At 37.7% G+C, this 27982-nt stretch overlaps 1 protein-coding gene across 1 annotated transcript; it reads right to left on the reverse strand.

Annotated features, from left to right (window-relative positions):
• Window positions 1-2871: 2871 nt before the first annotated feature.
• On the reverse strand, window positions 2872-23660 carry LOC113069742 (PDZ domain-containing protein 2-like; the record flags this gene model as incomplete). Its single annotated transcript, XM_026242857.1, is given in 20 exon segments — window positions 2872-4251; window positions 4386-4520; window positions 4655-4928; window positions 5110-5211; window positions 5591-5708; window positions 6040-7498; window positions 7501-8817; window positions 11211-11355; window positions 13015-13874; window positions 13979-14153; window positions 14849-14952; window positions 15810-15882; window positions 18053-18185; window positions 19664-19781; window positions 20734-20950; window positions 21140-21213; window positions 21375-21489; window positions 21723-21842; window positions 23115-23263; window positions 23561-23660. Coding segments are annotated over 20 exon segments (5955 nt in total), but the record flags the coding sequence as incomplete, so codon positions are not given.
• Between the last annotated feature and the right edge of the window lie 4322 nt (window positions 23661-27982).

Consider the following 27982-nt stretch of genomic DNA (forward strand, 5'->3'; position numbering starts at 1 on the left):
AAAACCACTGCCCTAGAAACATATACATGGCCTACATGCTCACATATTAAAACATTATAATTCTCACAATGTAATTCCATTTGGAGTGCACAAATTACAGAAATGTAATTAAAAATAATTCAAAAAGTGGCAGCACTGCATTTCATTTTTTAAAATAGTCCTTGACTTTCATCATGTAACCGAAAGGTCAGAATCTGAATATAAAAACTGGCTCTATATGAGGTTCTGAGGACCAAAGTGAGCACATCAAGAAAAAAATAAGAGATTTTATAGAAAGTTAATTTGCAGAGTGACAGAAAAGTATTTCTTTGAAAAAGGAACAAAGAAGATTGAGTGGGGGCACAGGACTCCCAAGGGGGAGGCATAAAGTTAACTTCACATGCTAGATTACTTCAAAGCATGAGACAGTGAAATGGAAAATGTGCTGTTTCCCCTCTAGAGTATTTTAAGCTTAGCAGTGGAAAAAAACAAGTTATTTTTTGATGTTTGTTAGTTTAAATGATTATTAATATGAATTAATTTACTGGTGGTAAAAAAAAATTAAAAAAACATTATAACAAACTACAGTTTTTTCTTTCTTTTTTATGTCATATCATTCATGCTTATATATGAAATAATGCTTATGCATTAAAACTTAGACACTATATAAAGAATTATACATTTACTTTATTATTAGTTCCTTATAAATACATTTGTGATATAATAATAATACAAAAATGATTGTATTAAAATTGGGAAAAAGCTAAATGGAAACATTTTGTCTAGTGGTCTTTTGGACCCACCTAAATGTAAAGCATACTCACTTTTTCCATTCTAGTGGTCAAAGAGATTGAACCCACCCACACAGCTACAATCTCTTCTCTTTGCCTGACATGTCTAAACGTCACATCCAAAAACACGGTTATCTATCAGAGGTTTCACTGCAGTCCTTACAAAAAATGCATACATCTAAAACCACACACACACAAAATAATGTATATTTTTGGAGTTTGAAGCCCAGGTGTGATATGTCATGCTTTCTTCTGCTGACTGGTATTTCACACTGTTTTTGCGGCTTTTGATCACATGACCCTGAAAGGGAGAACAGGAAGTGGGTGAGAACTGAAACTGTGACATTTTAACAAGTGTCAGCTCATTTTTAATTGACAGTTGAACTCATGTAGCCTAAGGCTATGCAAATCTGCAGTAGTTTTTCTCCTTACATTGTAAAATGACAAAAGTGCCATCATTACCTTTGTTCCAGAGAACAAACTGAACATACAGGTTAGGCATTTTTCTCAGCTGACAGAATTTGATGCAAATGTTTTATAAGTTATCTGTAGGCTAGGTACTAACAATTGTGTGCATGTGGTGTTTCATACATGTACAGCACTTGTATCAGACACAGTCAGTTTGGCTCATATTGATGTACAGTATTGTAATATTTATGTTTTTTCTTTACGAACCGTTGTTACGATGGTTACATCAACCTGTGTAATGTGATAGCCCTGCAGATTCTGTCTGCTGGCAAAGAGAAAACAGCTATACAACCCTGACAGTCACAACAGCTGCAGTTTCCATGTTTAGATCATTTTTCAATGGCTGAATCACAGAAAGACATTCACAGAGAATAGAGGCGTATTACGAGGAGATTGATGTCTGCCAGCGATTACTGAACTCTTGGCAGGTAGAGTGAGGTGGCGGCGGTTCCCAGGAGACCGTGGCCACCATCTGGACTGGAAAGAGATGCAAACAATTCCCCCTTCACGAAGCCCCCGTGTGCTGCTCTTGCATTAATATGCAGGAAAAAGTGAAACTGAAAAATGATAATGTGGTAAATGTTCCAACCAGTCTTATTTAGTGGCATAAATATAACCAGCATTTAGTTTGAAGCGGCGTAAATGCTTGATGAAAAGGATGAGCAGCTCTCCACAAAATGACATGTCCATTATATTCTCTTTATCATCCATTATAAGAGGATGTTAACTGTATGTCCAAAATTACAGCAACAATCTGGAGAAAATCTATCTACTCAAATAAAAGCTGTTCTTCTGAACTCTTCTGAACTTTATCATAGAATTCTGAAAGAAGCATCAGTTTCCACATAAATATTACCATTTTCAATTGATAATAATACATGTTTCTTGAGCACCACATTTGCATATTACAAGATTTTTGAAGGATCATGTGACACTGAAGACTGGAGTAATGGCTTCTGAAAATTCAGATTTGCAATCACAGAAATACATTCTATTTTAAAATATATTAAATTAAAAAACAGGCATTTTAAGTTGATATAACATTTTGCAGTATTACCGTTTTTACTGTATATTTTTATTATTTAAAAAATGGAACCTTGCTGAGCATTAGAGACTTATTATAAGAAAGTTGAAAATGCTTAAATTTCCAAAGACATTTGAACAGTAGCGTAAACGTAATCATTTTACAATGATTAAATATATGTTGAATATGCAATAAGGAATTGCATGACACAAGTCCGAGCCAGGTATGAAAAAAATAACAGCCAATGAGGCAAAACAATTATTTTTGATATTTGCAGTGTATCAGAACATAACAAAATCATCCTCAGACTTTTATGTATTTACTCTAAATAAGCATTTGCATGCTTGAGCGGTTGATGTCTATGAAAGTGTGTTTAGCACCAAACACGACTTCAGTCCATTGTGCCTCTCATTAAGAGCATGTAGTATTCATTAACATGGATATAAGAAATGAACAACAAACAATAACAACACAGTTACCAAGGTAGCTGCATAAGAACTAAAAGCAAACAAAGATTTTCAAGGCCTTGGATATTAAATGGATGATTCCCCCCCGAAAAATGAGCTCTGACAGGCAACATTGGTGCATGAGTAAAATGAATAGCAAATGTAAAAAATATCTGATGTCTTTATTCACAAGGGCAGAACAAAAAGTCAGATAGACAGAAGAAATATTCATGATTGCTTTTTTCATATACGCTATAGTTAATACATTTGTGCTTAATGCTCAGCGAAATTAAATTACAATAAAAACAGTGGGAGCCTCAATATTTACAAAAAGACAATTCAAGTAAAATATAACAACATCACTGATATATATTTTTTTCTATGAGGGAGACAACTACTGAAAGTCTCAGATGGTAAACATGACAATATTCACAGCTGAAAGAATATGACCAAACATAACCAAAAGACCTGAAATGTCATGATTCTAATTAAAGTGTGCTAAGGTGACTTTTTCAATCTATTATTGTATTTTAAATGTTAATAACCAGATTGAATTAAAGTATTTAAAAGTGAAGCAAGCACTGTGGCTCTGTCACAGTTTGTGTGTGTGTGTGGGGGGGGGGGTTGTTTGGTGGTTGTTTCGTCATCATCTTGTGCTTCAACCAATAGCGTGAGTCTGGGGTACAGCTTCCTGTTTTTCTGTACAAAGGCCTGACAGATAGGGGAGATAGGAGTGTTTGGGAAATTTTTTCAGATCTGTTTGCTAGTGGCACTGAAATTACACAATTTACCTTTAAGATAAATAAGTCATTACCAAAAACCCCAAAAATTCCAATCATCAAAAGGAACAATAGAAAAATAAGGAAAAAAAAAATCTATTTCACAAGTCCATTTTAAAGTCATAAACCAGTTCAAAACAAAAGCTTGTTTTATGATTCACATAGAGTTTGATATATGTTGATCTCCTGTAATTCATTAGATTGAGTGTACACACTCTTTAGTGGTCTGCATCATCACTATATAATCATAGCTATACGTTTCAACCAATTTTCACAATATTGTCATTAAATTATATTATACAAGGGAAACAGTTATTACTGTAACATTTAGAATTCTTACAATTAGGCTCAAATGTCTTCAAAAAGTCATAAAGCACAAAGTCCATAAGATACAAAGTTCAAAGACATACTAAAAATAGCTTGAGCCCGCATATGTGAGTCTACCACAAATCTGCAGAAGCATCTGTTTGTATAAAAATCAATGTGCAAAAAATTCATCAGCTCATAGAGATCCTGTAACAGACATATAAAACGAATGCAAAGTCTATGTACAATGAGAGTCCACCACCGTTTGGACACGTGCAGATAGTTCAGACGTCATACTGAAGTCCTGGGTTTTCTGATGACTAACTGGACGGGACCCTCAGAGACTGTTTTAATGATGTTCCAGGCATCGTAGTGCATAAGGCCCTGCAAAGACCTGCCGTTGATGGCTAGAAGTTCATCTCCGACATCAATGACCCGGGACTGTTCAGCGGCTCCTCCTGTCACAATCACGCAATCACAAAACATCACATTCTCATCGTGCTCGGAGATGAGCCAAGCTTTCTCTTGATACACAGGTTACACATTAGTCTCCTCTAGTGGAAATCTTTAAATGTTCGAGTAGAGCACTCACCACGGAAAATGCGTTTGATGTATAGAGGTCGATCACCATGGGCAGATGATTTGCCTCCGTCTAGACTGAATCCTAAACCAGCTGTAGTCTTCTGTAACTCCACACTCAAAGCCCCGTCTGGCCCCACTTCCACACCTACAACACACCAAGAAGCCAATTAGGAACAGAAAAGGGTATGTACTCCATAATAAAAACCCAACGTAATAAGTGAAAGACTGATAGCGGGTTAATCTTTTGCCATGAGAGTGACAATGACTCCAGATACTCACTTGTTTTATGTTCTCTGATGCTGTCTCTATGGCCTGGAGTTGGACCGATTCCAGTCTGAAGGGCAAGTTCTTGTCTAGGGGATGTTGGCTCAGTGTTCTTGCCCTTCTGGATGATCACTAATGCCTGCTTCGTAAGTCTGGTCTGATGAAGGCAGGACAGTGCCTCTGCATGTGTGATACCACTCAAGCTGGTCCCGTTTATTGACAAAACTCGGTCTCCTCTGTGAATTGTACCTTCCACGCCTGCCACCCCTCGAGTGAACACCCGATGGACCTGCAACAAAGAAATATAGCTTAAACTTAGTTTAGAAGGTAATCTTATCTGACGCTATATTTTACCACTGGTTCCTTTGAAAACCACACGGGGGAGATAATGTGTAATTATAAATGCTACTGAAAATGGCTACTGATTTATCATTTATTTATCATTAATTTGCTTGAACAAAAGCACTTACAGTAATAGATTTTTGCTCCAGATCTACTCCTCCGGCGATGCTGAAACCCAGTCCAGATCCTTGCTCTTTGGTTAAGATCACAAAGTAAATGTCATCTTTAACCTAAATAAAAAGATTTGTGCAAGACTGTTTAACGGTATATGAAATCAAAAGAAAAATATATAAAGCTATAAATAGGGTCCATAAAAGCAAAGACTGTTCAGGTAGAAAAAAAAGATAAAAATAACAAAAAAGTGACAGTTCAAAAATTGTGCTTTGTAAATATTAAAAAGCCAAAACAAAAGCATTTATTTAACTGCTATCTAAAGGCATATCTTCCCCATCTTTAAAAAGAAACATCAAAAAATGCCAGATCGTCTTTATTCTTAAAATATTAGCTTTCTAAATAAACTTTAAAACATTATGATATGTAAACAAATGATTTTGAATACCACTTTTGGAACATGAAAAATACTGTGAAGCCTGGGACATGATAAATTACCTCTGAAAGAGTGCTTGTTTCCTGTATGAGACCTGTCACATCAAATTTGGTTGTGAGGGAACACAGAACATCTTGCACTTTATTTTGGTCCAAAGGAGAAGATTCAAGATCTTTCAAACTGTTGGAGAAAAATAACACCAGTATCAGTTTTTCCTGGTCAGCAATGGTAAAATGTTATGAACTAATGGTTGCTGAATATACCGGATGTAGGTTTCATCAGGAACATTTGTACAGTGTCACACATTACAATACTGAAATAAAAATAGAATATGTGCTGATATGCAACAATAAAGCACCACAAAAAAAAGCATAATAAAACTTAGATTTTAAACATAAAAATACTAAAGTAAAAAAGGCAAACTCAATAATCAACTAGTATGCTTTTGTAAAAGTAGTAAACTCTTGTAATCTCTTTTTTCATTGCACATTATAAACAGGTTTTCCCTCACCTTATAGACCAGCATGAGAGCCCTGTGATTTGGCCTTCATGTTGATCCCCATTGCTGGTTGAACCAGGAACCCCAGCATCAACTCTGCTCACTCTGGTCACCACGGTGCATTGCAGGTTGTGCGATGCTGTGTCTATGGACCTGCAAGGGTAGATTTCCAGCTCCGTCTTGAAGATCACATTTCCAGGGTCACTGGTGAAATCCTCAGTACACAACTTGTCTAGTTCAGGCATGCTCAGTGCCTTTATCTCTCTCAGTTTGGAGCGCGACAGGCCTCCGTGTGCGCGAGCATTGCGGGAGCGCAGTACTGGTGGTGTGTGCAAAGCAGGCTGGTTCACAGAGGCCTCATTTCTCACCTTCTCCTTCATAACAGCTTCTGCGGTTTGGTTTTGAGGAGCTGATTCAGAGATGGTGACAACTGAAGTGGAAGATGAATTCTGTGGATACGGTGGAGATGGGGTTGAGCTTAAATTGTCTACACAAGAGCTGAAACTCCTCCTCAAAGAACGGCTGTCACTGGACTGACTGCTAACAGATCCAGCATACCCAGACAACCTCCGGTTCAGAGGTGGCTTTGAGTTATTAGAATAAAACGGTATGTCTATAAACTTTATGACAGATCGATCAAAGCTGGCTAGATTCTCAAAGGACTTGATTCTTTGACGAACTGAGAAGGGGTTTGGGTCAAGAGACCCACTAGTGTCTGTAGAGCAGCTCCTGCGGTCTAGTCCCTTTAGGTACAGTTTCGATACGCTTGTTTTGAGACTAGAAGCATCATCTTTATTATTTGAGTTCCTGAGCAGGTTTTCTTCTTGGCCATTGCAAGAAGTTCCATTTGATTTATTAGTACCGTTATGGTTAGAAGAAATAGATGAAGAATTGGTTGATTCTAATGGGACGGCGTGTCTTCCAAAAGAGGAGTCTGAATTTGATTCCTCCCACTGGACTGGATCAACCGACATCGAAGCCACGCTTAAATGACTTGCATTCCCAACTTCCTTGCGTGTCAGCACAGGTGTAGATGATGTAGAAGATGAAAGTCGTACCTCAATGAAAGTTCTTTGAGTGTTGATAACAGTGACCTCTGATTTTGAAACTTGCTCCTTTAGGTCTGAGACTTGTGCCTTCTTGGAAGGCTTGAATTCTTCTTTGGTGGTGTTGATGGAATTGGTCTTTAAGACACTGGTCACAGTGGGTTGGTCAGTTTTACAAGAAGTAACCCTGATCTTCTCAGATGTCCTGGTGGATTTAGGGCTACCAGTTGGTGTGGTTCTTTTGGAGATAAGTTTAGGAGACTGACTTGGGGAGCTAAGAGCTTTTTTCTGGCCTGGACTTTCCACCCTTGTCGTTCTAGAGACGGGCTGTTCTTGGTCAATGGATTTACTCTTAATACTTAGGCCCTTAAGTTTAGAAGAGGTATTGGACTTTTTATCATCAACTTTGAGTCTACTTTTCAGCAGGGCGAGATAGGAGTGTCATTAGAGGATTTAGTTCCCAAAGATTTAACACAAGAAGAGGTGGATTTACTCTGGGTTTGGGAGAGTGATGATTTCAAGTCTAGAGTAGGATGAACTTTCTCTCTCTCCTTATCTTTTGGAGCAATTGTAGAGGAGGCCTGCCTACTAGTTTTGCCATTTAATGCCTTGGGCTGTGACACAGTTGACCCCAGTGGCACTTGCCCAGTATTGAGTTTCTCTACTGACAGAGATGCATCTGAGAGCAACTTAGTTGTCCTCTCTTGACTTCTCGGGGTGACGTGACTAATACCCTGAGTAACAGCGGGAAAAGGGACACCTTTTGGTGTCTGGCAGATTTGAACAGATTTTGAAATGGTTTCACATTTTTCATCAGTGTTGCAGTTTGGTGGTGTTCTCTGAGATGCACCCATTGCCTCATATTGTGTGGGAGTGTGTCCACTCTCCCCATTTAGGAGATCATCACCTGAAACTTTAGGGCAAAGTGTATCTGGTAACTTAGAGACAGAATGATTCTCTTGCGAATCCTTGTCTTGCATTGTGAGTGAAAGAGGGTTGTGGAGATCCATACTAGCAAGAATGGCTCCACTAGCAAGACTGTCAACAGTCTGGCAATTGGCCATGCTTTTTCTATCTGGCAGAGAGCTGCCCTCTGTTTGGCTGGATGAGGGCTGACTGACAGTGCTGTAACAGAGCTCAACCTCTTCCTCATCTGAGTCAGTGTCCTGAGGACCCTCACAGTGAGCTTGAGACGGCTCTACTTTGACAGCACTGTCTGCAGAGTCACTCTCAGAGTCACCATCTTCCACCAGACTGTACATACTTGGTTTCTCTGCATGTCCTTTCTCTGGAGGGACAATGTCCTCTCCCAGACTACTAAAGTTCCTTGAGCAACTATTTAAAAATGTGTTTCCTACAGGAAAATGACAAGCGCTGTTCCCCACATCTAGGGCAGAGAAATCCAGAAGGTTAGGCTGCGATTCCGCTGCAGTCGTTCTGTCGTCTACTTGACTGCACTCTTCTGTTTTGGCACTTCCATCTGTGGAATCCAAGACACTTTTGTCTTTTTCTTTGCTTTCTGCTAAATTCAGTTCAGTTATGACATCGTCAATATTAGTGATGGGAATGCTGTTGCTGTGGATATCTAATGTCTGTTTCGCATTTGTTTCTGATGAAAGGCTTTCTTGAGCTGCAACAATAGTTTTGTCCATATGAGTCCTTTCTTCTGGAGGTTTAGGTGTCTCCATTTTAGACGAGCCCTCACAGCCAGAAGACATAATCAGGCTAGAAAGTCGATCTACAGCTGCAAATATTGATAAAATACACTATGGTTACACATTATATCATATTCAGTCAATCAGCACGATTCATCACTTCAGTTTGGACTTCAAATCAATAAGAGGCAGTTAAAACATGTCAAACAGTTGAAACAGAATCACTGGATATGACGAAGTTACATCAAGATAAATCCTACCATACAAGTGCACCACTGAAGCCTGCGAGATAAGCTACAAATTCCCTGTATCATAAATCAACATTCCATTGGAAAACTGTTTCAACTAATCCTTTCCATTGACCTACAAATATGTGTAGCAAATTATACTAAAAGAAGCCCAGATCAGTACCATTGCAGTTCATTTCATAGTCTGATATTTCACTGATTCTGTTATTCATTAATGTTGTTCAAAGTCAACACCACAGAGCCAAAACTCTATAGGAAACTTTGTACTATTATGAAATGACTTTTCTGAGAAAAAAAGGTGAGTCTCACTCCAAGCATACCTAGGGATTCGTGGGACACAAAGACAAAGGCAATCCGCAGAGAAAGGATTTTTGTATTGTTTGTGATTATGTACTACTGGCATCCTGTAAGCATATTTTCTAAGACTTTGCTCGGTTTTATCTGAAGCCCACACCTCTGAATATTCCATTCACGATTAAACAGACAAATTAAAAATATGCAAGATTTCCTGAAATATTGAATGCATTCAAAGGGTATTTTACAGGGCATAACTGAAAAGGGTAAACCTGGTGGTATATTCAACATGATGGAGTGCTTGTTATTCTAAACATCATACACACAGCTGATAAATGCTCATATTTACAAAATGCATATGAGCATATGCTCTAATGTATATGATGAACAAGATCGATTGCATACAGTACAAACATCAGATGACGGCAGGTTTAGACAGACAAAGACAGACATATATTAATACACTAGATAACAGTTGTTTCTTGAGGCTATTGCTCTTTATAATGAGATTCCAAAGATCTCCTAGTAAGAAATGTTTTGACCAAAATTTTACAAAGTTTTAATGTGGAAGTCAGAGCAATAACACCAAATCTAGATTCTACTAGTTGACTAACGGCCTCTAGGAAGCATTAGCGCTGTTACTCTACACATCTACGGTGGCTACGGTAGTAAATAATCAATAGTCACCATTGACAAATAGCCAGGAGCCTGCAGTTCCCTTTGAACTGGTGAAGGGTACTGCCAGAAAGGGGAAGCCTGTAGTACTCCTATTTCTTTACGGCAGCATGGGAAAAGACAGACTGATCTCTTTATTGCAGTAGCAATTCTACCTGTGCTTACAATCTCTTGTTATACCTCTCGTTTACCTTGTTATATTTTGATTTATTGTTTATACAATTAGGAAAAGGCTTTAAATCTACTGGAGCACCACAGTCTGCGGGAAGGGAGGAGGGAATGTGGATAATACAAGCCTTCTAGGGCAATATGAAACTATACATAACACAGCATTGACAACTATTCTTGATCACAGCCAATTCATATGTTGATTATTAGATTGACCATGTAAACTGGGACCAGAATCAGTATAGTTACTAGTGTAGTGTAGAGAAGATGTTTGATTAGATTAGGGGAAATATCTTGTGAGGTTATAAAATTATCTTAATCCAAAAATGAAATCATTTATGTTGTTCCAAACCCATTCAGATTTTATTTCTTCCACTGAACAAAGAACAGAAACAACAAGGATGCAAAAGCACTACAAAAGCAGTCCATACAAAAAAAGTACTATTAGAAATTATATCTTTTGTGAGAGAAATCAAACTCAGCCAGTTTTATTATACTGTTATGGTGAAATTATCTTCTTTATAAAGCTTTAAAGGGCAGGTGCGGTTCCTTGGAACTGCATGGAAAAGAATGAATCTGCAAAATTTCTCCTTGTGTGTTCCACCAAAGAAAGAACATTGTATGGGTTTGGGACAATATAAGTGTGGGTAAATGATGAGTTTTCATTTTAGGGTCAACATCCTTCTTTTGGAACATTTAAATGATAAGAGATGCATGGGAAAAACCATAGACTGTATAAAACATGGATGTGGTGTCCGTGACATAGGTTTCTGAAGAGCATTTTTGAAGCTCAAATTTGGCAGAGATGGCTGTCACCATCCTGGCAGCGTCACTCCCGCATAATCGAAAATGGGAAAAGAGGCGGGAGCTGACTGCTGAAACCACACCCACCTAGCTCGACAGCAGCGGCAATTCACCTGTCACTCCCTTAATCTTGAAGAACTTTAAGGCTTAATATAATTTTAAGTCATTAAAATTGGTCACGAGAGAGACCAGAAGGTGGCCGCTTGGGAAAAACCCATCAGCAAAGCTAATATTGACTTCTCATTGGTTAAACCCAAGAAAGTAACAGATATTGTATTCCGGCTGCAACTCACCTGAGACTGGCTTCTTTATCTCTAAGGTCAATGTGATTGGCAGGTTGTGCATGAGGTCACAGATCTCCTGATAGGTGGATGTACACACCGGGGTATCACCAATTGTTACAATCTCATCACCAACGCTCATCTTCCCTGAGGCTTCCTGAAGGAATAGAAAGACATGAAAGAAATGGGTGAAATGCATTCCTCAGATTTATTCTGGAGATATCTCATCCATGCCTCCAAGCACAACCAGCTGTCCGACACAAAGTGTTATATCAACAGTGAGGAAGGGAATCGTGAGGAATTTAACAATTCTTTCAGTCTTTTAGGGAAAGAAAGATATAAATTAAATAGAAAATAAATACATAGGGGTGCCATAAACATAGTTCAGTAATTTGTCTTAAAAATATATCAAATTTCAGTACTAAACAAACAAAATATGGGGTCACACTTTACTTTAAGGTCCAATTCTTGTTATTAAGCAAACCATCAACTGTGACTTTTGCCTTCAATAAGATCCTATTTTGCTGCTTATTAATAGTTAGTAAGATATTTCGTCTCTCTGCATCACCATAGCACCATTTTGGAGAACATGAGCTGAATGCCAGTTGTGCTATTTTCTTTCAAATCAAAGTGTAAATACATGTAGAAAAACATATGCTGCCTGTGATCGTCTCATGTCCTCCAAAATGGCACTACGGTGATGTGGAGAGACACAGAGGAGATTAATTGTTGAATAGTCGTTATTTTTGTTTTCTTCTCATACAAAAAATATTCTTGTTGCATAACGTTACGGTTGAACCACTGATGGCAGATGGACTATTCTAACGATGTTTTTCATACTTTTCTGGACCTAAGACCTAAGTGTAATTTACTTGGCAGTCTATGGGACAGTCACAAGCCTCCCGGTTTTCATTCAAAATATCTTAAATTGTGTTCCGAAAACGAACAAAGCATTTATGGGTTTGGAACGACATGGCGGTAAGTGATTACTTACAAAATGTGGGGTGGAGTGACTATACTAAAATTTTACCAAATGTGGTAACATTTTTCAATCATTTTTATGAAATTCTACAGACAAATGTACATTGTCATGTGTACAACCAGCCTATAATTAAAATGAGATCTCACAGTTGTGAACCGTGATTTAAAAAAAAAAATAATTTAACAACACAGACTCATTAGACTTGTTTCTTTGGGAACTGGACTACAATCGGACTTACAATTATGGATGCCACAATTACGTAAACGGGCAAAGCAGCAATTAATCTTTCAAAGTCCATTTAGGTTATTCTGCATTTTTTTCTTTCTACATATTATCTTAAGGGTTTTCCCATTATTTTAATTTTAGTTGTAGTATAAAATTATAATTCCATTCATATTTGTCCTTTTTATAAGAAACCAATCCAATGTACTGTATAGTTGACATTTGAGGCTTAACAAAAGCACTAAAAGTTGCACTAAAAGGCATGCAGTTGCATCAAACAAGGGTATAAACATAATTCAGAATTGTGATAATCAAAATTAATAATCGCAATAACAATTTCAAGCGAATAATCGACCATTATAATTTTTGTCATAATCATGCAGCCCTAGCAATAGTCATGTTGTGGCACCACTGAATCAGTAATGTAGGAAACTCAAAGTATTGAAGTATAATATTCTGTACGCTTTGGTGGAAGAATGGTGAAAACCATCAACAGAACTAAATGTCTTTTGGTTCTGGCCACTTCTTTTTAAAAGTCTCTTTCTCTTTCACCCATAGCTGAATGTTAAAAAACATTGCAATCAATCAAAACATTGACAATTTCCAACCTACCCTTTCCGCAACACCTCCCGGTCTCAGCCCTGTGATCAGCACCTTGAGGGGAGCGGATTTAATCTCCAGATCCAGACCGAAAGACTCAGTCTCGTTACGCTGGAGCACTATTGTCTCAATAGTGCAAACCCCTGCTAACTCACTGGATTCCCCCTTCTTGCAGTGCAGCATCCTGCAAGGCGGCCGTGTGCTGTTCTGTGCAACCTGGGCAGCGTTTGCTGGGAGTAAAGGAGGTTCTTCACCCTTGGCTCTTTGTGGAGGGTTGGGGCACTCAATGCTCATCATGCTTTTGACACGAGTCACAGCTTTGTGCTCCAGCTTGGGTGAGCGTTTAACCTCCTGCCCTTCTCGATGGGCATCTTTTTTGACACCCAGGTTTGTTCCTCCGGCTGCCTCCATACAGCGAATGGACATGAAGGGAGATTCGGCACTAGGCAAGCCACTAGGTCCTTCCTCAGATTCAAGAGAGCTGCCATAGAGCGGAGTGGCTGGTTCACTTCCGATCTGTCTGTGGCTCTCACTGCTATCCTGGCTTTCATCGTCGACCTCAAGAGATGACGTGGCTATTACAATACCAGAGTCTTCCTCTTGGTGGTGGTGGACTCCATCAGAGACCCCGCGGAGGTGGCGACGGAAAGGGCCACTGTCCTCTTCAAGGCCGGTTTCATCATCACTAGGTTCATCCTCATAGCATATGACCCGACGCTGACGAAGAAGTGGGCTGCGGACAGAAGTCGGACTGCTTCCCACACTGGCATGTTGGGGTGTATCTACAGTGCGACCAGCCCCTCCAGAGGCTTTACAGCATTCTGGGGTTGTGGGACTACTGTCTGAACCCCTATAGGAGCAATCCTGATAGACTGTTATGATAAAAGGACAAAAAAAGAAGAAAAAACACATGCTCTGGTGATTAACTGTCACTGATCTTTTTATCAACATGACACTTTAGATTGTGTAATGTTACCATGCGGCCGAGGTGCTGCTGATTCCTCCATAGATGTATTACAGCTCCTGCTACTGTGCAGCATGTCATCATCACTGGATCCCATCGCCATGGTCTCAGAAAGGGAAGAATGGCTGGGTGCATCATGAACCGAGAAATACTGAGAGAGCTCTGCCTCTGAACTCAACGAGCCTTGCTGCAGGGTCAGATGAAGATATAAAATTAAAATCTTTCTGTAGATCAATAACATTAAAGGGATTGTTCAGCCAAAAATCTTCGGAACAAAAATTATGATATTTTTTATTAAATCCAAGAGCTTTCTGAATAGACAGCAACAGAACTGAAACATTTGATTATAGATGAACCATTGATGGCATATGGACTATTTTAAAGATGTCCTTACTACATTTCTTGTCCATAAAACATGAGTAAAGTTTGATGTCTATGTAGGGTCAGAAAGCTCTCGGATTTCATCAAAGATATATTCACAAAAGGTTTTTGGTACAACATGAGGCTGAATATTAATTACATACTTTTCATTTTTGGGTGAACCTAAATGGCAAAAAAAGTATATGGATGCTTTTTTTTTAGATATATATATCTTGCTTTATCATTTGAAATTTAGCAAAAATGTGCTTTTGTGAACTGTTTGCTTGAAAAGTATGTTCTTGCTATCTCTCTTTCAGTAAATACCACTTGGTTTGGTATTTCATATTTCATGCAAAGACATTAATTTCCATCTCATATTCAGTGTGACTTAAGTGTCCGAGCACTTGTTCCATTGCACCTAAAATGCAAATTAAATGAAGCAAAGTTTTATGGATTTGATCAATTCCTGGTCTATTTTCTCTGACAAGTTGAGACCTCTGTAGACAAAAGCTTCTAGTTTACCCTGCTGGCTGGCTCAAGGAATCTCTTCATGGTCCAGCTGAGAGCAGGATTACCCTCACCCTGCTTGACTTTAACAGTAGGAGATGGACTCTTTGACGGCAGCCCTGTGAAAGAGAGCACAAAGAAAAATTACAGTCAAAAAATTGCTGTATGTCTTGCTGAGGTACAAACCACTGATCTCCAGTTATCCCATCAGTGGATACAGTTGCATCAGAATATCAAAACAAATATTTGGAAACTTAAAATGAACTTAAAGGAACACTACACTACACTAATAATAGTTAATAATTAATAATTAATAGGCTAATTTTCCAACTCCCCTAGAGTTAAACAGTTGTGTTTTAGCGTTTTCGAATCTATTCAGCCGATCTCCAGTTTTGGTGGTAGCACTTTAGCTTAGCTTAGCATAGATCACTGAATCTGATTAGACCGTTAGCATCTTGCACAAAATTTAACAAAGAGTTTCTATATTTTTCCTATTTACAGCTTGATTTTTCTGTAGTTACATTGTGTAATAAGACCGACGGAAAATGAAAAGTTGCGATTTTCTTGGCCAATATATCTAGAAACTATACTCTCATTCCGGTGTAATAATCAATTAACTTTGTTGCCATACCATGGGTGCAGCAGGCGGAGTGATATTACGCAGCACCTGAAAATAGCCTGGGGACTAGCCTAGAGTTCCTGGGGACTATTTTCAGCTAAAAGAGTTACCGCCAGTCCCGGAGATCGGTTGAATGGATTTGAAAATGATAAAATTCAACTGTTTAACTCTAGCGGAGTTGGAAAATAAGCGTATTTTCAAAAAAAGTGGAGTGTTCCGTTAATAAATCAAAACCAAAACTAAAAACAAAATTTTTATTTTTATTTTTTTTACTAAAACCTATAAACTAAACGCTGTGGCTTTTAGAGCCCTGAGAAAAGTGGTCACAGTCAAACCAAAACAGAGCAGGCAGTTTACCAAGCGTGTGGGAAGAATGACTATCTCTGTGCGTGGAGCGAGTGATCACTTCATCCATCTCCTGTTCAGACACCTGAGGGAGAGAGATGACGAAACAAAGCACCCATCAACCATTGAATCATGGAAAAATGTTGCTATATCCTAAGCTTCAGTCTTAATTAAATATCAAATATAAAGTATGGCAAATGACAAAATCTATTTTCTGACCACCAGGCGGCACTGTGATTTAAGCAGAGTAAGCTGCCTAGACCCCTCTTCATAATTCGGTTTTATTTTACTTTAAATGTAACCTTAAATAACCGTTTTCATGTCTTACCTTACAATCAATGAGATGCATTTTTATTCAAATAATATTAAAAGAATAACAATAAAAAAAATACAATGATAATTTCAGACACCAAATTAAAGCATTCACTGAGATATACAATAAGAAATGTGTGATTCTGGTTCTGGAATACTAATTACACTTAAACAATGGGAACCATTTAACCTAGTTGTTTTGACACCACACTTTGAAGCACTCTGCTGCAGGCAGATCCCACTTTGCCTTTATACAACTCTGCTACAAAAGGCCCGACTGACTCGAGATGAGATCAGGTTTTGCTAGATCTATTTCAGTTGACTTTTATTGTTGACTTCAATACAGGTCTTTCTCAACTCAAAAGAATCGATCAAATGTAGCATAATAAAAGAAACACTCATCATCTGAGTGCAAAAACAGACACTTCACGCCACACGCACCTGTATGGCAAAAACATGCTTAAGAAAACTGCTGTCTTTAACAACAAATCCACCCAAGGAAAACTTTTCCAGCTACTCTGTATCTGAGCCAAGAGCCTTGTGCCAAATATGTGTTTACGCCAAGACAAAACGTGGACTATAGGAACTCTATAGGAAAGTCTATAGGAACATATAATAATAATAAAAAAAAAGAATTAATAAATATCTATAAAATTACAAGTCAGGTGCTGATTTAAGTAATTAAAGACCCTTTGTGAAAGGCTTCTGACCTTGTGTCACATGGTAAGTGTTAAGCTAGTCCTAACACTGCTCTGCACATGACACAATAGCACTGGCTCTCATTTATCAGGCCTAGTGAACAGTCAGCATATTCTAACCACCAAAAATCTCCCGCTGTACCCCAACCCAGCCACATATCCAACATCTTGATTCATTAGGTGGATGAAAACCAAGTTGTGCCAGCACAAGGGAGAGAGGAATGTTGTTTACTTTTTGTCAGGCTCCACTGATTCATGCTAGGAGCAAATTACAACTTAACAGGTGGATGGTGCTTTTGATTTCCACTTGCAGCAGTCTGGCAGAGGAAGAGGCCTTTGTGACTGAAGGAGTGTGACCACGTCACCACACCGATGCGTGGGGTTTATTTATCCATAAATTAAACCAGGTTCTAAAACTAGGGGGCGTTTACATTATTAATATTTCTACAGACATCACAACATTTAATTTTCATGGAACATTAACCCCAAAAAGTTGCACCCTCTGAACTAAACTATTAAAGAGATAGTTTACCCAAAAATAAAAATGCTGTCATTAATTACCCATGGCGTTCCAAATCAGCAAGACCCTCGTTAATCTTCAGGACACAAATTTAGATCATTTTGATTAAATTCAAGAGCTTTCTGACCCTGCATAGACAGCGATGCAACAGACACATTCAAGACCCAGAAAAGTAGCAAGGACCTAGATAAAATAGTTAATGTGACAGCAGTGGATCAACCTTAATTAATTTTTAGAAAACAAAATAATGACTTTATTCAACATTCTTTTCCTTTTGGGTTCTACTACAGAACGCCTGCTCCTGCATCAGCTCCATCACACGCATGCGTTGTGGTTCTCTCATGAACACTTGTCGAAGACGGACAACTTAAAATTGTTGAATAAAGTCATTATTTTTGTTTTCTTTGTGCACAGAAAGTATTCTTGTAGCTTCATAAAGTTAAGGTTGAACCACTGATGTCACATGGACTATTTTAACCATGTCCTTACTACCTTTCTGGGTCTTGAATGTGGAAGTTGCGTTGCTGTCTATGGAGAGTTAGAAAGCTCTCGGATTTCATCAAAAATATCTTAATTTGTGTTCCTAAGATGATCATAGGTCTTATGGGTTTGGAACGTGAGCGTGAGGAATGGTTTTTTGGGTGAACTTTCCCTTATACCACAGATTCTCAGCTGTTAATGAGATGACAGTTTGTAAATACAGTAATTTCTATACTGAGGCTTACTTTGGGGTTTGGATGTCGGCTGATAATGAGGCTGACTGGGCCGGGTCCGCATTCACTCAGGATAGCATAGGCTTCACTCAACGCTGCGTGTCTCAGGCTCACAGAGTCCACCTCCAGGAGCTGGTCTCCTCGACTGATACGTACATACACACATAAGTCATCGATATCACAAACATATTGACAAGGCAAATTTATTAATGTAGCACAATGTAATTATACTGTATGATAGTGAAAAAGAAATAAAAGCTTCATTTTGCATAAAATATTAATTTTTAAAAGGAAGAAGTATTTCTATTCCAGAGGTATTTTCAACTTTCATAATAAATGTTTTCAACATTCATAATATTTTAAAATTGTAATGACATTTCACAATATTACTCATTTTTGATAAAATTAATTCAGCCTCGGTGAGAATAAGATGTGAGAATCTTTCAAAAACATAAAAAAAATAAAATAATAAATCTTACCAACCACAAGTTTTGAATGATAGTGTAAACTGGCAAATTTTACATTCATGCGTTCAGCCTGGACTTAAATGTGGATACGCTGCAGGACCTCTGATATTTTCTGGAAGCTGGTTCCAGCTGTGGGTGGCATAATAACTTAAAGCTGTCTCAGCATGTTTGGAGTGAACCTTACATATTTTTATCTGACTCAATCCTAATGATTTAATAGATTTATTAGGTTTATATCCAATAAGCACATTCGAAATATATTTAGTTCTAGACTGTTGAATGATAGAGTATAATACATATCACATGATAATGGGGATTACCATTTGATGTATGCAATCCAAAGGTATTTTAAGTGTCAACCCAATTGCATTTGTTGTAAAAATAGACATGCCTGAAAGTGTATTACAGCCTTATCTTTCCCTTCAGACAGCTGCAACCACTTTCACAACTAGATCTAACATTCAGGACCTCAATCTCCTGCCATAAAGACCCCATTCATGGCTTTCTGGCTCTTATTGTGCATTCTTTTTCAGTCTGTGAGGTGTTTCATCTAAAAAGCAGCAAGCACACACAGACTCTAGCAAATCACAAACGAAAATGCAGACAACGAAGAACAAATGAGGTTTATTGATGTTTTACACATTCAAAAAAAGAATCTGCTTCAAACACGTGTACGGACAGATTGTAGACTCTGTAGGGAAAATGAAGATCTATGTGATTGTTCTCCCTAGTGGGGTCTTATTCCTGCCGCTCCCTTCCTTAATTAACTGTAAGTGAAGAATGATTGCTCTAAGGGGTACAGTGTCTGCTAAATCAGACAAACTAGCACTATTTATTATATAAGTACATATAAAGTTTAGGACATTTCACTTCTTTAACCATTTTATAATTACATTTATTTATAGAAACATATTATTTTGTTTAGTTTTTCTTAGAAATAGCAATGTTTTTTTTTTTTCTTAGAAGCACACCTAAACTAAAAAGTCAGATTTGCTTCAAGCCAGGCTTTCTACTGATTAACCGCTGTTAAACATTAAAAAAACAAAAAAAAACTGAGACCTGAATAAGAAATAAAGATTATTAATTTACCACTCAGCTACTGTACATGAGACATGTGAATCTGAGCCTCATGACCACTTTATAACCAAAAGTCTACCTGAGTCTGCTATCCATTTTGGCAACAGATCCTGGAGCCAAGCTGTGGATGTAGATCCCAGGAGCGCTGTTTTCCAGTGTTAGACAACAGGCACCGATACCCAGCCCCACACCTGGCTCTGAAACACACACAAAAAAAATGATTTATGACTTATTTCTGGGATTCAAGGGATTTTAGAATCTTAGATTTAAAAGACTAGTATATATTTGTAAGTTAAATATACACACATACTGCAATAACAACCTTCATGTCAAAGTAGTATGCAGTGTCCCTGAAGTGAAGAAGTTAACAGAACTCAAATAATGAGAAAGGCATTTGGAAGGTCTATTTATTAGCATGACGACCCAAGAATAACAGTTTTCATTTTGGCAGGATGGTTTATTTGGGACATAATGAGCCTTAAGACTTAAACACACATTCGTCCTGACACACAGGTGTTTGTCGATGTTAATAAAAATTATTTAATGCACATTTCCTTGAAATAAAAAAAGATCATGTGTTAATTTCAAATGGTAAGGAGTGTTGCCATAACTCTGCAATTAGCTGATTATTAAATTACTACAGGGCTAATGTTTACTTCTCAAGACTTTTTTCTTCCCAGAACAATAAAATCTGGAAGAGCAATTTACAAAAAGCAAACAAAGTACACGTGAACAAGCAAAACTATTACTGCGGTGGTACAGCTGGTTTTTGTTAATTTTGTATACATTAATGTTCAAATGTCCCTGTTTTTGAAGACGTCTCTAATGCTCACCAAGGCTGCATTTGTTTAATAAAAATTACAAATATTTGACAAATGTCATTATGATGATTATATATTACAAATATTCTTTATTTTAATTAATGTTAATGTTTTATTCCCCCAATTATTTGATGAATACAAAGATCAAAAGAACAACTTTTATTGGAACTAATATTTTGTAACATTATTTGTCTTTACTGTCACCTTTGATCAAATGAATGCATCCTTGCAATGTCCTTGCAAAAATGATTTAAAAATAAATAAAATTACTTATACCAAACTTTTGCATGCTAAATCTGTTTGTTTTATCAGAAAGCCATGATTGTACCTTTGTTCAGTGTAACCTCCATGATAATGCGATCTTTGGGACCAGGCCCCTTACGAGAGTCCCCATCTTCAAAGCTAGGAGGGACTGGAGTCCCACCACTGGTATTTGAGTTTGGAGAGCTGGATCTGCTGAGTAGGGTGGGCGTGGGACAGGGTGTAAGACTTGGGCTTCTCAGACGGGTCCGCACAGTTAGGGTAACTACTCCCTTCTTCAGTTGCTGAAAAGCAGAAAAACGTTATCCATTAGAAGCTGAATGGGACGAACACCTAAGAATTCCTAGGAATTTCCATTTTCCCATTGACACATAATTCAAAGAAAAGTGCTTGAGAGTAACAGTCCGGAGTTAATTCTTTTCTGAGGTTTTATGGACCGCCGCAGGTGTTTCTGTGGTGACTGAGCAGTTTACCTTGAAGGTCTGAATGGCTTGCTGGTGCGTGAGGCCTTGGAGAGACTCTCCATTCACTTCCAATATCTCATCACCTGAACGGTGGAAAAAGAAAGGTTCACCAGCGAAAAAGCTCAAGCTAAAAGCCAAACACAATGAAAATCCTCATGCCGTGTGGTTGAGGTCCAACTGCTTTGATGACAGTTGCTCCAAGTGCATTAGATCTACTGCATCATGATCAGGAGAGTCCATCTACCTTCCTTCAGTCTCCCGTCTGCGGCGGCTGCTCCATTGGGGAAAATTGTCTTGACGAATATACCCATCCTCCCCCGGGCTGAATCCTGCCCACCGACAATGCTGAAGCCAAGACCCTACACAATCAAAGACACATCTCTGTGAGACTGTTTGATATTTGAAATGGTTTCTGCATAGAGGTTTCATTGTGCACCGCTGTTTCCCATTCGTCATATTCATTTGAATCAGAGTGAATCACCCACAAATAAATAAAAAACAACAAGATCAAAGCATTTTATATCCAAAACGCTATATATGTGAATCAGCATGGTGACTGTGTGTACTGTCCTGGATGCAGGGCCTCCCTCACCTTGCCCTGTCCTTTCATCAGGACAATGTTGGAGATTATGGATGGCTGTGCCAGTCGCCATGGAGATTCCACTTGAACAGTGCTCAGGGAACGAGCCGATTTCTTCACAATTTGATATTCCTGAAGAGGATGATAAAAGAGGTCATGAATAAACAAACAGATGATAAAATAAGCATTATTTTTATTGCGTTGAACTGTGAGGAAAATAAGCAGCTACCTTGAGTAATTGATAGGTATGAAATGCTTTTCCTCATTTGTAAGTCACTTTAAAAGCAACAGCTGAGATCATGTACATGTAAATGCTATTGTATTCATGTTATTGTGAAGAAAAAGCTAACAAATTGAGGCTATTGTATTAAAAATAGTATACAACATTTAAGCGTATCACAGGGCTATCTATAACACTTGATTGTTTTTGGTGAATTAATGCATTCTGTGGTAAAATCTAATTTTCTAAAATTGATGCTAAACCATTTAAATAACTGTCCCTGGAAATAGGTGCTGTATATGGTTCTCACATAATTACATTTATAAAATTTAATTTCACACAATATGTCAGGGTTTATGCAAAATTATATTTTTTGCAAAACAAAAAATTTAAAAAATTGCCTGTAATTGTAAAACTTTATTGTCCACTTGTGGAAAATTGCATTTGGCTCACCACTTTATCCTTAACTTGTGTAAAGGCTGAGACTACAAATATAAATATATATATAAATAAATAAATGAAGGTCTGAGGTAAGGATTAAATTATTCAAACATCTTTCAAATAAACATCTTTTCATATATAAAAGATCATTGTGCCATAAAAACATCTTGTAAGTTTCGGAAGTCCAAATTTTCTCATTAGTCTATAAACAGCTTTGTTGGAAGTTCCAGACCATGTCAGTAAGAATCTGGTTATTTGTTCACTTCATTTTACTGTGGATTTATTCAAAACAAGGCACAATTTCACAAGGATTTTCAGAAAGATTAAAACTAAAAGACAATGCTGTAAACCAATCATAGCAATGGGTCTACAATCTGCCACGGCTATTTAAACAGAGTTTTCCAAAGAGGGAGGTCAAAACCGAAAACAGCTTATTACTTCTAAATGATGATGTTTTTTGATCTAAAAATCTTGATAACATTGTAAAAGGACCTCAGAAAACAGTACATAAAATAAAGGCAGTTCATGACCCTTTTAACTTTTGATGAACACACATGATCCACACAGCTAAGAGAAACCTTCTACCTGAATGTATGGAATGAATGGGTGAGAGATTTTAAAGTGGTCAAGAAAAATAATAATTCTTGTTTTGAGCCATCACAACACATGGAAGGGGTACCAGGCAATATGTTATACCACGATATCAAAAATGATAGCAATAGTGAGCTGAATAATGCAGCAACCTGTCGAATGCCAGCTGTATCCAGCTGCTGCGGGAGGGAATGTTTGCGTCCTCCTCGCGCAGGCTTTTCCGCCACATCACTTCCTGCATCACCATTTTCCACGATAAGCTCATCGTCTTCACCAACAGACTCCAGGCGGCTTCCTCCACCTGATCATAATGACATCAAGACATTAACTTGAAATGTAAACACACACTTAATTCATTAAGTCATTTATATTCGGGAGAAACTGATCTCCGTATGTCTAAATGTCTCTGCTGATTAACAAGCAGAATCATAAAAAATGTAAACAATTTCAGTACACCCAGATCTGGTGCAGGGAATCTATCATAAAGAAATTAGAATTGGTGGATCCACCCTTGGCCATATTCCAGTACATTTTAATATCGTTACAAAGTTTTCATGCTCAGCAGTGTTGTGACTTGATACAACTGGACATGTTTAACCTTGAGATCTGCTACGGAACTTCATTGGTGTGGGGCTTCGGCAACATCCCTTGGGACCCTCAAACCTGCCACGTTCCTCCAGTCTGTCAAAATCGGTAAACTAGAAAGACAAGAGATAGAAGGATTTAGGGAACATGCCTTGAACAGAGAGAGGCAGAAGACATCAGACTGGCTCCACATGAGAAAGAAAGCAAATGGAGTAAACATTCCTCTGCTTCCTGTGACACTTCCTCTTAAAAATGTAAACCATAAACATTTGTTTAAATGCGCTTTATAAAACGCTTTCATATTGTCACACAGGGAGATCAAATCTCACATGTAAACAAAAGCCAGTGTTTTCTTTGAGACTCTTGGAGGTTTGGAATGGAAATGTGTCTTGTGCCCTTACTTTATGGCCTATGACTGAACCAATATTCTTTTTTGTACTGTAAATTATATAGCCAAACAAAAAAATAAATAAATAAAATCAATGAGTACTAGATTATTAATTATTATTTTATTATTAATATTAGAATATTATAATAGATTTTTGCTTAGTTTCTTCAGTTTAATAGAGCAAAAATTAAAAAACTTATCCTACTCTACCATTACAAATTTTTGGAGTCAGTACAATAAAAAAAGAAATTAATATTTTTATTCATCAAGGGTGCTTTAAAAAAAAACATCAGCCCAAATGTTTTCAACATGGATAATCTTAAGAAATGCTTCACACAATTAGTATATTAAAAAGGTTTCTGAAGGATCACGTGAGACTCAAGACTGATGTAATTGATGCTAAATTCAGCGTTGCCATTACATGAATAATTTACATTTTAAAATATATTAAACAAGTTGATTTATGGAATAATAATATTTTACAATTACTGTTTTACTGTATATTTAATTCAATAAATTCGGCCTTGGTGTGCATGAGACTTGCAAAAACATTAAAAAATAAAAATCTAAGCAACCATAAACTTTCAAATGGTAGTGTACACTGATGTTTTTGGTGACCCAAAATGTGCAGTGTAATCTTGTTTTTTTTTTTTTTTTTTTTTAAGATTACTCTCTTGTGATCACTGCTTTGATGTGGTAACCACAAAACGTGCTAAATAAGGTGTTAAGTTAGCTTGACTCGTCACAGCTCTTTCAAGCAGAAAATTCTAGGTCAAATTTAAAAGGTAACACATGCTTAAATGATCACTAAAAACTATAAACATAAAATGCAATTAAGTCATTATGTTAATTAACTGCAATTATGTAGTCAACTTTAAATATGCAGAAGTCTTTGTATGTAAGCTATCACAGAGAAAATCCTGCATAATACTGACTGATATTAAGTTGTATTGTGTTATTCATTGTATGTGTCTATAGTTGTGGATTGTGATTGTAATTATTGCCAATGGCATTTTGAAGTCAGAAAACCTCCTGCTTAGTGGCACCACATTAATACTGCTCTTCCTTGTCTGCTTTGAAAAAAATAAATAAATACTTCAGTGTTTTGCCCCTTCTAACCGTCTCAGCTTAAAGAATGAGCTTCGGTTTATCGCACAGCTCATGCATCCTGAAACAAGTTCAAACAGCAACATGTAAGGGGATCCACTGCTCTCTTTTCAGGCATGCAGACAGGAAGCCCTTCCCTCCGTTGTCAGAAATGAGATCTGTCTCCTGCATGAACAAGCTATGGTACGCTACACTGTTGCAGGTGAGCCCATGGGCTTCCTCAAAACCTCATACCTCAGTGCCTCACAGGACTCAACGTGACAGTGACAGCTGCATCCTTCTTCCAGATCCTTCCCTTCTCTCTTTTCTTTTTTTTTTAAATGTCCTCTCGTGCTTTTCCATCCCTCCATTTTGTCTCATCAAACTACTGAGCCTAACTCTTCAGAACAGATCTGAAGATACACCCAACACTGGACACCCACATAATAGCATAATCACCCTCTTCTGCTGTGGCAGGGCACTGAAAGGGAGTGTAAGAATAGTCTGGACAGGTGTTTGGAAGAGTGAAAGGGGAAAAAAAACATATGGCACACTAAAAAAATTAATTGGCCCAATTACACTCTCCATTTCATTTTCTGCTTAACAACTTAATGATAGGGTTCTCACACTTTCAGACCAAAGAACTTTCATGATTTTTAGAGTCATTCACAATTTCTGGAGAAAGAATTTGAAAAATCTTTTTATAGAGACTGCGCTCCCAAAAACATTTCTAACTGGTGAAATATTTTAAATCAGACCATAGTACAGGGGGAAAATTATTTGCTGATGGACAGTGATTCTTGCATAGCACATTCAAGAGCTATGAATGAAAGCTATATAGGTGTGAATTGGTTTTCTCCCAACCTGCGGGTCCCGCTTTTATGAAATGATTTGGCATGCCCCAGCCCGCCCCGCAAATAAAGTAAAATTTCTTTACCCGCCCCAACCCGACCCGCAGGACTATGAGGCGACCTATTATAATTCGGCAACTGCCCAGCTATTTCACTTCAGCACTGCATTTCACACACACAAGCGCGCACGCAAATGAGGATTGAGCCTGTAGGTGAAAGATTCTCCATCCACAAACAGACGTACATCATCTGCAGATATAAGGTATTTAATTGCACTTTAACAAGTAATCTGAATGGCCTATATTTGTGCAATATTTCATGCAATCGTGATGAGACGCGCGGTCCGGAGCGCTGTAATGACTGAATGCAGTCAGTTCCCATTCAACTTTACTCCAATTATTACCTGTTTTGAATACTTTATATTTAACAATGTTCGTTTATGTCGAATATTAGTGTTAAACCGTTGGACTTTAAATTAAATCTACGTACTATTGTTTTCACCTTGACCGACTTTGAGGAACATTTAGACTGATAACTTCCGTGCGCAGATGCTGCAAATTTGTCACAGCACGCGCGATTTGACAGTTTGACAGTATATATGACTAGCTCTTTTAAATACAGTATTTTTATATTTAAAGTTAGTTTATCAGTATGTTTGGAAGTATATTTTTTTCGATTACTGGTGATTCCATAGGCTCTCTCTCGCGCACGCTATGCTGTTTAAAACACCAAATAGTTATGCTATGACAAGAAAAAAAAGAGTAATATTGTGAATCGTCGATCTGATCTGTTTTGAAAAATGACCATATCGCCCAACACTACAACATATATGGATTTTTTTTGTTTTGTTTTTAATGACCCACCCCACAATAAAGTGACAATTTCTTTACCCGCCCCAACCCGGGTTATGAGATGACCCACGCATCACTAGTGTCAATGTTGCTGAGCTCCAGCACAAACCTACAAAAGGTGAGCATTCAAAGCAATTTGTCATAGTTGTTTACTGACTGTTAATGAAAAAAGGGGGGAAAGTTAATTTGCCTAAACACCTAAAAAAAGCAATATGCCGTAATTATAGGCAAGAAAAAAATTGGTTTCCGTGTAGATGATGCAATTTTCAGAATCAGATTTTCCCATCACTACCCAAGACTGCAAAAAAAAAAAAAAAATCACATTTTTTTCTACGTTTTTTTCAATGTGATGGCTATAAAGCGAAAACCCAATAGAAAGCCACAGTTTGTCATTTCAATATCGCATGACCTATGATAAAAAAAAAAAAAACATCTGCGGAGAAAGTAATACTAAAAACAAAAACAGCATTGACCAGGACAGTAAATCACGGGAAACAAGAATGAGAGCAAACTATATTGTTCAATTCCTCTTCCAGCCCCCATCACTCTCTCTGTCATTCATTAGAGACTAAAGCCTGGAGGGAGACGAAAGAACACAGGATGAGAGGAAGCTCCACGGGCTCCTCAAACCTCATCATGTCTCAGAAGCCTTTACTTACACGTCTCATCTATCTGAATCCAACTGATGTTTAACTAGGTTAAGATCGTCTTTGTCTAACAATGCAAAGATTCTCAGAAACAACTTTTTAAATTATATATAAAGAATAAAGAGATCTATGTATATATCTAGAGTTCTATCCATGCATCTACACACCTACAGTATTCATCTATCTACACTCTCAGGAAAAAAGGTATAAAAGCTGTCATTGGGGCTTGTACAATATGTACCAACTAATATGTACCTTTTAGATATTAATATGTACCTGTACTGATATGCACCCATAATGGGTAATGAGGTACAAATGTTCTGCTCAGTTGACAGCTTTTGTACCTTTTTTGTCTTTCCAACCCATCCATCATTCAGTGATACACACACACACACACACACACACACACACACGGAACCGTATACCATGGAGTACCTTGTTTGCTATTTTTAAGCTGGAACGGTATCACTATGAGTAAATAATTGATAAGGACTAGAGGATGACAAAATAACATCTTTTAAAATTTCAGTGAGACAAACCCAGTCTTAACTGCCCCAAATTCACATCTACGACCAGCAGGAGCCATGGAATGCTAATGTAATTAGATAGAAG

Source organism: Carassius auratus, unplaced genomic scaffold (genome assembly GCF_003368295.1).
Source record: "Carassius auratus strain Wakin unplaced genomic scaffold, ASM336829v1 scaf_tig00002512, whole genome shotgun sequence".
NCBI lineage: Eukaryota > Metazoa > Chordata > Actinopteri > Cypriniformes > Cyprinidae > Carassius > Carassius auratus.